General features: G+C 38.6%; 2 protein-coding genes across 2 annotated transcripts in view; one reads left to right on the top strand and one right to left on the bottom strand.

Moving 5' to 3' along the window:
• homer1 (homer scaffold protein 1) overlaps positions 1 to 12,635 on the top strand; it is a 190,370-nt gene that overhangs the window by 120,303 nt on the left and 57,432 nt on the right. The window lies entirely within an intron of this gene.
• LOC309478088 (uncharacterized protein) lies at positions 754 to 7,247 on the bottom strand. The gene is made up of 6 exons (XM_082141539.1): positions 7,117 to 7,247; positions 6,946 to 7,016; positions 6,321 to 6,858; positions 4,701 to 4,847; positions 4,563 to 4,616; positions 754 to 2,192 (listed from the first exon to the last, which is right to left on the bottom strand). Exons 3-6 carry the CDS (start codon positions 6,754 to 6,756, stop codon positions 1,939 to 1,941), a joined length of 891 nt encoding a protein of 296 aa, XP_081997665.1. The 5' UTR covers positions 6,757 to 6,858; positions 6,946 to 7,016; positions 7,117 to 7,247; the 3' UTR covers positions 754 to 1,938.

Raw genomic sequence — 12,635 nt, 5'->3', positions numbered from 1 at the left:
AATAGGCGTAATTTGCGGGTGGGACATGTCATCATTCAGAGAATCTCAGGACGGATAATATATTTGTATTATAGTACGGATGAAACTATCACGTTAAACATGAATATGTCGATAAATTAAATTGAAATTGATTTCTAGACATTGTAATGTTATTTTTTTTCTGCAATTGTTATTGTACATATCTGATCACACACACACACACACACACACACACACACACACACACACACACACACACACACACGGTTGTTTGGCTATATTTTGAGGACCTCCATAGATGTAATGGTTTTTATACAGTACAAACCTAAGTTTTACAATCCTTTGAAGACATTTGGTCCTCAAAAGAATAGCTAAGCAGCATGCCAACACACACACACACACACACACACACACACACACACACACGCGCGCGCGCGCGCGCACACACACACACACACACACACACACACACACACACACACACACACACACACACACACACACACACACACACACACACACATACTGGTTTATGTGGATTAGCCAGACTTTTTCTCCAAACAGGCCCGGTGGTGGTTTAGATGGACTACCCTTTCCTGAGGTCCTAGAGCTATGAGAGTTAGATTAAAACACTCAAAAAAATTTGGAAAAAATTCAGGACACTTTAGACTTCAGATACACCCTTCAGAGCGTGATACACACCACCCTAAAACTATTGTGGTTTATAGAGACAGTTCTCTTTTTGAAGAATATGTGACTTATAAGGACCAAAACAAACATTATTGGGACTTTAAAGGGACAATGACGTCACTTGCTCATTAACATAAATACACATTAACATAAATACACATTAACCTGACACCACCAAGCATTAATGGGACTTGAATTATTATTTTATTGCACAACTCTAACATCACCATTGTTAGTTGGTGACACTGACTAACAGCCAGATAACAGCCTGTAAGAGCTAAACAATAGATTGTCACACAACACCAGTGCCATGACAATGAGAATGGAGCAAAAAAGGTAAAATAAGTCATTCTTACCCAACTTCAAAAGACCCATGGTTGCTCATAACAAAAAATAAAAAAATATATAAAATAAAATAAAAGCTGTTTTACAGTTTGCTTTTGTGACGGCCTCTATTTAAAACATTAAAGGAACTTTGGACTTTTGGGACTTTAGCTTATTCGTCGTATCCCCCAGAGTTAGATGAGTCCACACACCCCCTTCTCATCTCCGTGCGTGCCGTAACTCTGTCTGACGCTCCCACCGCTAGCCTAGCTTAGCACAAAGACTGGAGGTAAACGGCTACAGCTAGCATACTGCTCCCAATAAGTGACACAATAACGCCAACATTCTCCTATTTACATGTTGTGATTTGTATAGTCACAGCGTGTACAAATAACAAGGTCACATGAGACACAGCCATCTTCTAACCGTATACATACTGGGAACTATATTCTCAGAAGGCGAAGCACTGCTACTGCGGAAGGATTTGCTCGCAGGACCTGAGAAGCCCGTGGTGAGGAGCAGAGAGTTCGCTCAGAGGGTTGTGCTAATCACTCCAGCCAGCAGTGCTTCGTCTTCTATATAGTTAATTCTATGAGAATATAGTTCCCAGTATGTATACGGTTAGAAGATGGCTGTGTATCATGTGACCTTGTTATTCATACACACTGTGACTATACACATCACAAAATGTAAATAGGAGAATGTTGGCGTTATTCTGTCACTTATTGGGAGCAGTATGCTAGCTGGAGCCGTTTACCTCCAGTGTTTGTGCTAAGCTAGGCTAGCGGTGGGTGCGTCAGACAGAGTTACGGCATGCACAGAGATGAGAAGGGTGTGTGTGGACTTGTCTAACTCTGGGGGATACGGCGAATAAGCTAAAGTCCCAAAAGGTCGGCGTGTTCCTTTAACACAAACATAGAAACACCACCACAATTGTCAGTGTATTTAAATCTTTTCTTTTTCTGACTGCCTCTTTGCAGCTATTCCTCTATTTCGAACAAAGTCCCTTATATTTTGCACTGTTCTTTGTGCCAACACGGGGTCTTCCACCAGTTTGCAGTGACTGCATTCAGTTTTGGTGGCCAGTTTTCCCCTGCTTATATGACCTTTGAAGTGTCGCATTACTGCAGCGACCTCAGCCTTAGACCACACTTTCTTTGCCACTCTTCTGGATCCATGTTCCTCATCAGCATACTTCCCTGGAAGATAGGCAAACAAAAATGAATAGATCACTAAATGTGTTGTCCAGTTTAAGCCATCAAAACATGAGGTCAGTTAATGCCACAGTTGACAAGAAATTGCAGTTTACTTTTCTTAATTCACTTTGGGTATCAGTTGGTGTCTCACTCGATGTGATTTCACCAACTTTACTAGCCCACATTAGAGTGCGGACAATATGGAGTATTATTAGAATGTCTGCTGTTCATCTATTTATGTGGCCAAACCTTTTGCTATTTGAATTAATTGCAGTAAGTAATACTATAATTAGTAACGTGTCTTAAGTAATTTTGGCATTGTACTTTAACACACCGTATTTTAATTGAAACCAAGACTATGGGGTTTAAGGTCTGATTCTCAGTTTAAATCTGATTTCATAAGGTTAACTAAATAGTGTTGGAACTTGGTCTGAAAGTTTAGTCTTGATATTGAAACTGTACGTAACAATCAGCTTAATACTACTTTTAACCTCTTAATCTTCCAGATTTTGTGGCATGTTGTGACTCAGTCATCAAGACCAATTCATTTTTAGTCTTTTAACCAACTTGCTAAAAAGAGAATTAATAGAACATACTCATGGGCAATCAAGAGAACATGTGAAGAGGAGGTAACTTTACTTTTACCTCAAATTCAGTATACATTTCCTGATAATAAAGTAAGTGTATATGCTCCCTTGCAGACAAGATGTTTTGTACAAATGCAGTAGAGTTAAATTTAGGGCTATTCATTTATATCTCTTTCTTTAAGATTACTCTTGCATTTTGATAGTTGAATACATCACAAAGACGTGCATAATAATGTTAAAGGGATACTTCACCGTTTTTTCATATTAAACTATGTTATTCCCTTAACTAAGACGAGTTGATGCATACCTCTCTCGTCTCAGTACGTGCACTTAATCGCACTGGCGCGCGGCGACACTTATAGCACTTAGCTTAGCCCAGTTCATTCATTAGGGACCAAACAGAAATGAAGCTAGAAGCGACCAAACACCTCCACGTTTTCCCTATTTAAATACAGTTACACAAGTAGTTACATGACCAAGTATGGTGACAAAATAAAACATGGCACTTTTCTAAGCGGGTAAAAAGGATAACTATAATGTATGGCGGAATAGCACTTGGGACTCAAGAGCACTTCGACTTGGCGCAGTAAAAAGTCACGCTTGAAAAATCCTCTCCCTCTCACTTCTGTCATTAGAACCAACGTGACTTTTTACCAGAGGCAGACAGAGTACACAGCTTCATTACTTGAGTAAAAGTACAGATACACCTTGCTAAATTTTACTCAAGTACAAGTAAAAGTACTACAGTCAGATGTCTACTTAAGTAAAAGTACTGAAGTACTTGTTTTTAAAAGTACTTGAGTATCAAGAGTACAAGAGTACATTTTCTAAATATTGCATTACTACTGCCACAGTGCTTACATTGGTAAACACAGCAAACACTTGAAGCGAAAACTATCATTAACTTGTTCAGAAAATTGAAATAGTCTGGCGAGGTGGGGCCACGGGTTGGCACATTCCCGGGACGGACCTGCTGCGTCTTCATCCATTGTTTCATCCATGGTTTCGTCTCTTATCTAAATCTGACCATGGAGTTGACCTTTGGCGGAAAGCTGAAGGTGATTGCTGATAGGCTGTCCCAATCAGTGGCGCCTACACAATCCAATCACGTTTGAGAGGGAAACAACAAATTGAGGGTTTCCGAGATTTTTCTTTTTCTTTTTTAGAAGTAACGGGTACTCACGGTTATGGATAGAAATGTAGTGGAGTAAAGAGTACAATATTTGCCTCTCAAATGTACTTGAGTAAAGTCATGAGTACTCCCCAAAAATGATACTCGAGTAAAGTACAGATCCCTCAAAATTGTACTTAAGTACTGTACTCAAGTAAATGTACTCCGTTAATGTCCGGCTCTGCTTTTTACACCTAGTCGAAGTGCTCCCAGTGCTATTCCGCCATACACTACAGTTATCCTTTTTACCCGCTTAGAAAAGCGCCACGTTTTATTTTGTGTCACCATACTTGGTCGTGTAACTGTATTTAAATAGGGAAAACGTGGAGGTGTTTGGTCGCTTCTAGCTTCATTTCTGTTTGGTCCCTAATGAATGATCTGGGCTAAGCTAAGTGCTATCAAACTGTCGCCGCGCGCCAGAGCGATTGAGTGCACGCACTGAGATGAGAGAGGTATGCATCAACTCATCTTAGTTAAGGGAATAACAGTTTAATATGAAAAAATGGTGAAGTATCCCTTTAAGGGAGTTGGGCAAAATAAGAATCTCATTGTAGGGTATAAACCACTGTGTTTCTTCTGTGCATAGACAATAAACGTCTTGAATCTGAATCTTACCTTCAGAGGGAGGTACACTCTCACTTACTGTGGACGACACAAATGACACTGATCCTGTTGAAAACAATTTAACAAGTTACTTTTGTCACAGGAAAATATACATTTTATCAGCAGTGACTATGAATTGAGTTAACATACCAAAGTCTCCCATGTCATGGTCTTGCTCTGTGGTTGTAGAGTCAGAAACCATAGGCTCCACAGTTCCAAACTCTGATGCGGTGAGATCTGTGTTGCTGTCATCAGATTCGCTCCCACTGTCTTCAGCATCACTTAACGCAATCTCATCTGGAAAATGGCATTAGTAAAACTCAGAGGTGTAAAGAGTACTTGAAAACCATACTTGAGTAAAAAGACAGATACCTTGCAGCATAAATTACTCTATTACAAGTTACCAATACGAGTAAAAGTGATTAACAATACTTTAGTATTTTACTTCTACTAAATCTAGGCTCAAAGATGCACTAGTCCTTGACACCTGAGACAGGCAGGTGAAAATAAGAAACAATTGATTTGTAAAATGAGAAGTCATGTTTATTTTCTAAAATCTAAATAAAACTGAACACCTCAATAGTCTAATAAATCAGGGTCGACACAACAGCCTCTTAAAGGGATTTTTCACCCAAAAATGAAAATTCTGTCTTCATGTAGTCAACCTCAAGTTGTTCCAAACCTGTATTTCTTTGTTCTGCTGTACACATAGATAGATATTTTATATATTTTTAACCAAGCAGATCTTGCCAGCCATTGACTAGTACAGCAGAACAAAGACAAGTTTGGAACAACCTGAGGGTGAGTAAATTATGACAATTTTCATTTTTGGGTGAACTATCTATTTAAACGTCTACAAACTCTCAAGTCTCAGTTAAGCTCAAGTGCACAAAAAGGCCACACGTAAACCAATATCCTTCAAAAAGGCCTTGTCAATATGGTGGATAAAATTTTTTTATGTTAAGTCAAATTAAATAGTCAAAGTCTACTTGCACTGGATGTGCTGGTTTTGGACTCATCACTGGCTGCAGTCCTGACTTCATCTAAATCAAACGTCTGCGATTTAGCACCTACTAATGCACTCGCATTCATGTAAAGTAGACTTGTTGACAAGTTTGGGTGAGTAAGGGCAAAACGCACAAGATATAGTTCAGTCAATGCCACTTAGATGGAAATATCACTTCTTTATAGCAAAAACAAACTGCTGCAGAAAAAGTTAGGTGCCATGCAAAATGTAATTTGTAATTGCATAACTTTTTGGCTACTTTGTAGTTGTACTGTTACTAATTACATTTACTCAAATAGTTTACAGCTCTGGTAAAACTCTCATAAATAGCTGGACATAAAAATCTGTGGTTGAAATAGCCACATCAAATAAGGAAAAGATAGTACTTGGTTTTGTACTTGCCACTTTTTGCAAAGTAACTATTTTTACTTGAGTAGTTTTGAGCTATTATACCTGCGTTTATGTTTAATGTGGTCCATGAGCACATAAGATAAATGATTACACAATCTGATATTAGGTTCATATTTAAAGTAATTCGACTGCACCTACACAAACATAATTTTGAATTACTGTCCAGCCATACTGTAGACTTAAGTTTATATTTCTGAATAGTAGTCCTCGACTCATACTTGGACATGAAAGGTGATTTTTTTTTTCTTGGAAAGGGATGCTGACTACGCCAAGTCTAGATGATTATAAATTAACATTCAAAGGAAAAAACAAAAACTCAGATAATATCTACAAGGGCTAATTTCTGTACAAACCTTCAATTTCAATCTCATCCAGTGACTTCCCCTGCATGCTGGAAAGGTTTCCTTTCTCCATTGACAAAAGGAGTTTGGAAATCTTAGCCAGTTGTGTTGTGGGAACTGGTAATCTGTAGAAGTCGCGGTGAACACGGATGTCGTGACCCAGGAAATCTGCAACCTGATCAAGTTCATTGTGTTTTAAATTAAGGACTTGTGAGAGTGTGGCAACATGTTTCCTGAGTTGCGTTGACCTAAGGTACTCAGGGTGCTTTGCTCCACACTGGCTTGCATGAACATGCAAACAATCATGTCCTCTGTAGTGGCTCATTGACGTTGGTCTTGCAAACAGGAAGACATTTATGGCACAAATGCCACATTCAGTTCTTCTACTGGCAAGTAGTGACAAAGCATATTCTGACTCTGAATCAGGTATGTATTCCTTGTCAGACATGTCCTCAGCATCATCAGATGATATTTGGTCCAATTCTGGATGTGGAATTTTGTCCTGATCTGACAGCAGTTCATCCTCAGAAGCCTTAGGAGACTGCTGCGCCTGAATTGGTGAGAAAGCAAATTATTTGACATGGTGATTGAATCTTATAGCCAGTTCAAGTTCAACACTCACTTAGTAGATACTCACCTGTGCTGTGCTGTTAAAGTCATCTCTTTTAATTTGCTTGAGGCAGGATTTATGCCAGACCCCTGAACAAACTGGAACACATTTGAGTAAAATAATGTTAACACTGCAGGTCTATTTAAGTGGTTAGAGCACAACACATTACACTCTATACTAATTCACTAAATATCTAACCTGTGCATCGATAGCCAAGCCACTTGAAGGAAGATACGGGTCCCACACAACGAACACACTTGTCCAAGGAGGATACTGTTGCGCACACAAGGCGGTGTTTTTGACACTGTTGGCGAAAAATTTAATTGTAGTATTTATTTATGCCACATAGTTTGGACAAAGATATTTTATATTTACGCCACATAGTTTGGACAGAAAGATATTTCATATTTACATGTCGATATCCAATCATTTTAAATCCAATACCAATGTGACATTTAATTTACCTCATACATATGATTACCCTTTTATTGCATTTTGTTATTTATAGCGTATCTTATTTATATGCAGCTTATTTAAAGCATATCCTATATGAAGATATACCTTCTTCATATTTTTAAATTGTAGATGGGGAATATGTAGTTAGCCTCAGTGCCAGGAGCTGACTTCTTGTAGCCCAGTATAACTAATAGGGTGCCTATCCATTACATGTAACCAAACATCTTAGAATTCACATTTAACCAACATACAGATCCAATGCAGGCAGTCCAAGTGTTCTTAAAAACCAAAGTGACGCCTCTGGGGACGGGACCCTCTAAACTGTATGGACCTCCCAAGTCATATTTGGGTGGGGTTCAGTGTTAGATACACATACACTCAGATATTATACTGACTGTCCTTCCATTCCATTGTCCACATAAAGCATGTTCTACTCAGGTGACTACACACACACACACACACACATACACTCAGATATTATACTGACTGTCCTTCCATTCCATTGTCCACATAAAGCATGTTCTACTCAGGCGACTGTCCACATAAAGCATGTTCTACTCAGGTGACTACACACACACACACACACATACACATACACTCAGATATTATACTGACTGTCCTTCCATTCCATTGTCCACATAAAGCATGTTCTACTCAGGCGACTGTCCACATAAAGCATGTTCTACTCAGGTGACTACACACACACACACACACACATATATTGAAATAGGTTGACAGATTTAACATTTTGCCACAAATAAGTTGTACATCAAATTTAATTTACCTCTCCAACCTTGGTGAGTGGGAATTCACATTTAACCAACATACAGATCCAATGCAGGCAGTCCAAGTGTTCTTAAAAACCAAAGTGACGCCTCTGGGGACGGGACCCTCTAAACTGTATGGACCTCCCAAGTCATATTTGGGTGGGGTTCAGTGTTAGATACACATACACTCAGATATTATACTGACTGTCCTTCCATTCCATTGTCCACATAAAGCATGTTCTACTCAGGTGACTACACACACACACACACACACATACACTCAGATATTATACTGACTGTCCTTCCATTCCATTGTCCACATAAAGCATGTTCTACTCAGGCGACTGTCCACATAAAGCATGTTCTACTCAGGTGACTACACACACACACACACACACATATATTGAAATAGGTTGACAGATTTAACATTTTGCCACAAATAAGTTGTACATCAAATTTAATTTACCTCTCCAACCTTGGTGAGTGGGCCGAGCTCTGGACTAGTCTGATTCGGGTGGCTGACGGCTGTATGGGTGCACTTGCTCTCAGTGGTCAGCTGTAGAAGATCAAACAGAGACAAAGGACAATAAAGAGAAAGTCCTGGGAGCGTGATACTAGAGAGGACATTTGACATCTGAATAAAAAAAGAAACCATTCTAGTGTTGACAGAAAGACAGAGGAAAACCTTGCTTTAAAACTCACTGACAACTTTTCTGATATTAACAATCAAGTGCAAGATATTAATAAAAATCTATCTTTTGTGAGGACATACCTCTTCAGTATCATCAGTTGTGGAAGGGGGATTTGTGGTACAACACATCTTTGGAGACATTTCATCATCAAGGCCCTGTAAAAAGGAAAAAACAAACAAAAAATATTGTAGACCGTGGACTATGAAAACTACACTGATGAACACATTTGTGTTCACCGCGACTTCTACAGATTACCAGTTCCCACAACACAACTGGCTAAGATTTCCAAACTCCTTTTGTCAATGGAGAAAGGAAACCTTTCCAGCATGCAGGGGAAGTCACTGGATGAGATTGAAATTGAAGGTTTGTACAGAAATTAGCCCTTGTAGATATTATCTGAGTTTTAGTTTTTTCCTTTGAATGTTTGAATGCAGCTTATTTAAAGCATATCCTATATGAAGATATACCTTCTTCATATTTTTAAATTGTAGATGGAGAATTTGTGGTTAGCCTCAGTGCCTGGAGCTGACTTCATGTAGCCCAGTATAACTAATAGGGTGCCTATCCATTACATGTAACCAAACAACTTAGCATTCACATTAAACCAACATACAGATCCAATGCAGGCAGTCTTAAAAACCAAAGTGACGCCTCTGGGGACGGGACCCTCTAAACTGTATGGACCTCCCAAGTCATGTTTGGGTGGGGTTCAGTGTTAGATACACACACTCAGATATTATACTGACTGAAGCTTGAAAAAGCATGTTTAGACAATGTCCTTCCATTCCATTGTCCACATAAAGCATGTTCTACTCAGGTGACTACACACACACACACACACATACACATATATATTGAAATAGGTTGGCAGATTTAACATTTTGCCACAAATAAGTTGTACATGAGATTTAATTTACCTCTCCAACCTTGGTGAGTGGGCCGAGCTCTGGACTAGTCTGATTCGGGTGGCTGACGGCTGTATGGATGCACTTGCTCTCAGTGGTCAGCTGTAGAAGATCAAACAGAGACAAAGGACAATAAAGAGAAAGTCCTGGGAACGTGACACTAGAGAGGACATTTGACATCTGAATAAAAAAAAATAAACCATTCTAGTGTTGACAGAAAGACACAGGAAAACCTTGCTTTAAAACTCACTGACAACTTCTTTGATATTAACAATCAAGTGCAAGACATTAATAAAAATCTATCTTTTGTGAGGACATACCTCTTCAGTATCATCAGTTGTGGATGGGGGATTTGTGGTACAACACATCTTTGGAGACATTTCATCATCAAGGCCCTGTAAAAAAGAATTAACAACAAAAAAAGATCAATTATAATAAATATCTTGAAGACAAGATGTTCCCTGTGTAGCATTCAGTGAAAAGATATCATGGCTGTATTTCAGTGAGTGTTTTGTGGAAAACATGTAGTCTCTGAAACGGTTCTTTAGTCACTGAACAGGCCACATGACTACAGTCTGTAGACTATGAAAACTACACTGATGAATACAGCATTTGATTACTTTGTTGTTTATCTATTGTCAGCCAACTTCGTAGAATGATTGCACTTCTAGAATAATTGACTAAGCTTTTACATGGAGTGAGGTGTTAGTCCTTTTATAGTTCTTAGATTTGCTATGATTCTTTTAAATGACATCTTGTCATGAATTTTCGTCAGTGCTGTTGAATGGGTGCCTTTCCATTACATGTAACCAAACAACTTAGCATTCACATTAAACCAACATACAGATCCAATGCAGGCAGTCCAAGTGTTCTTAAAAACCAAAGTGATGCCTCTGGGGACGGGACCCTCTAAACTGTATGGACCTCCCAAGTCATGTTTGGGTGGGGTTCAGTGTTTGATACACATACACTCAGATATTATACTGACTGAAGCTTGAAAAAGCATGTTTAGACAATGTCCTTCCATTCCATTGTCCACATAAAGCATGTTCTACTCAGGCGACTACACACACACACACATACACTCAGATATTATACTGACTGTCCTTCCATTCCATTGTCCACATAAAGCATGTTCTACTCAGGTGACTACACACACACACACACACACATACACTCAGATATTATACTGACTGTCCTTCCATTCCATTGTCCACATAAAGCATGTTCTACTCAGGCGACTACACACACACACACATACACTCAGATATTATACTGACTGTCCTTCCATTCCATTGTCCACATAAAGCATGTTCTACTCAGGCGACTACACACACACACACATACACTCAGATATTATACTGACTGTCCTTCCATTCCATTGTCCACATAAAGCATGTTCTACTCAGGCGCCTGTCCACATAAAGCATGTTCTACTCAGGTGACTACACACACACACACACACACATACACTCAGATATTATACTGACTGTCCTTCCATTCCATTGTCCACATAAAGCATGTTCTACTCAGGCGACTGTCCACATAAAGCATGTTCTACTCAGGTGACTACACACACACACACACACACATATATTGAAATAGGTTGGCATATTTAACATTTTGCCACAAATAAGTTGTACATCAAATTTAATTTACCTCTCCAACCTTGGTGAGTGGGCCGAGCTCTGGACTAGTCTGATTCGGGTGGCTGACGGCTGTATGGGTGCACTTGCTCTCAGTGGTCAGCTGTAGAAGATCAAACAGAGACAAAGGACAATAAAGAGAAAGTCCTGGGAGCCTGACACTAGAGAGGACATTTGACATCTGAATAAAAAAAGAAACCATTCTAGTGTTGACAGAAAGACAGAGGAAAACCTTGCTTTAAAACTCACTGACAACTTTTCTGATATTAACAATCAAGTGCAAGACATTAATAAAAATCTATCTTTTGTGAGGACATACCTCTTCAGTATCATCAGTTGTGGATGGGGGATTTGTGGTACAACACATCTTTGGAGACATTTCATCATCAAGGCCCTGTATAAAAAAAAAAAATATATATATATATTGTAGACCGTGGATTATGAAAACTACACTGATGAACACAGCATTTGATGACTTCATTGTTTTTGTTCTTACATTCTGTAATGGTCAGTATCATCTATGGTGTGCTGGTTAGGTGGTGCTAACAAAAGCTATAAAAATCATGTTCCACCTGAAGCTTGATGGAAAATGTACAGTGTTTTGGTATGTGAAATGTTCTATGGTTAAAGCATTTCTTATATGAGAACTAACAATTTCACAAAGTTAGTTAAATAAAGTCAAGAATATAAAAACACTGTTTTTAATTTTTTTTTTTTTAAATAACACTCTACACACAGCATGTTTTGTATATTGATCATTGTGGTTGGTTACTATGGTACCAATTAATTTATCTTACAGGTTTAGTACACTAACAGAACATCATAAACACATTACATTTATTTAATGGCCTGAAAGTACTCATATTAATGATATCACAGCCTTCCTGTGTCACTGCAACTTCATATTTAAACAAAATAATGTTGGGCTACTAAGAAAATATTTAATTCTATAAAACAAACACAATGTCTGTAGTAAAAGTTAAGGCTTTAACTAGCTTCGCCCTGCTCCTTCCTGTGTCACTGCAACTTCATATTTAAACAAAATAATGTTGGGCTACTAAGAAAATATTTAATTCTATAAAACAAACACAATGTCTGTAGTAAAAGTTAAGGCTTTAACTAGCTTCGCCCTGCTCATTAAGCCATGCGGTAGCCACAGCTCAACTTAACCTAGCTAGCTTTCATTTTAAAAACAAAACTACCAAATTTGACCTGCTCGCAATGTTACTTCTGTCCTCATCTCTACCTGAT

The sequence above is a fragment of the Leuciscus leuciscus genome (assembly GCF_965113295.1).
Source record: "Leuciscus leuciscus genome assembly, chromosome: 16".
In the NCBI taxonomy this organism is placed as follows: domain Eukaryota; kingdom Metazoa; phylum Chordata; class Actinopteri; order Cypriniformes; family Leuciscidae; genus Leuciscus; species Leuciscus leuciscus.
The sequence above is the reverse complement of the archived record's forward strand: the minus strand, read 5'-3'. Positions and strand labels throughout refer to the sequence as shown.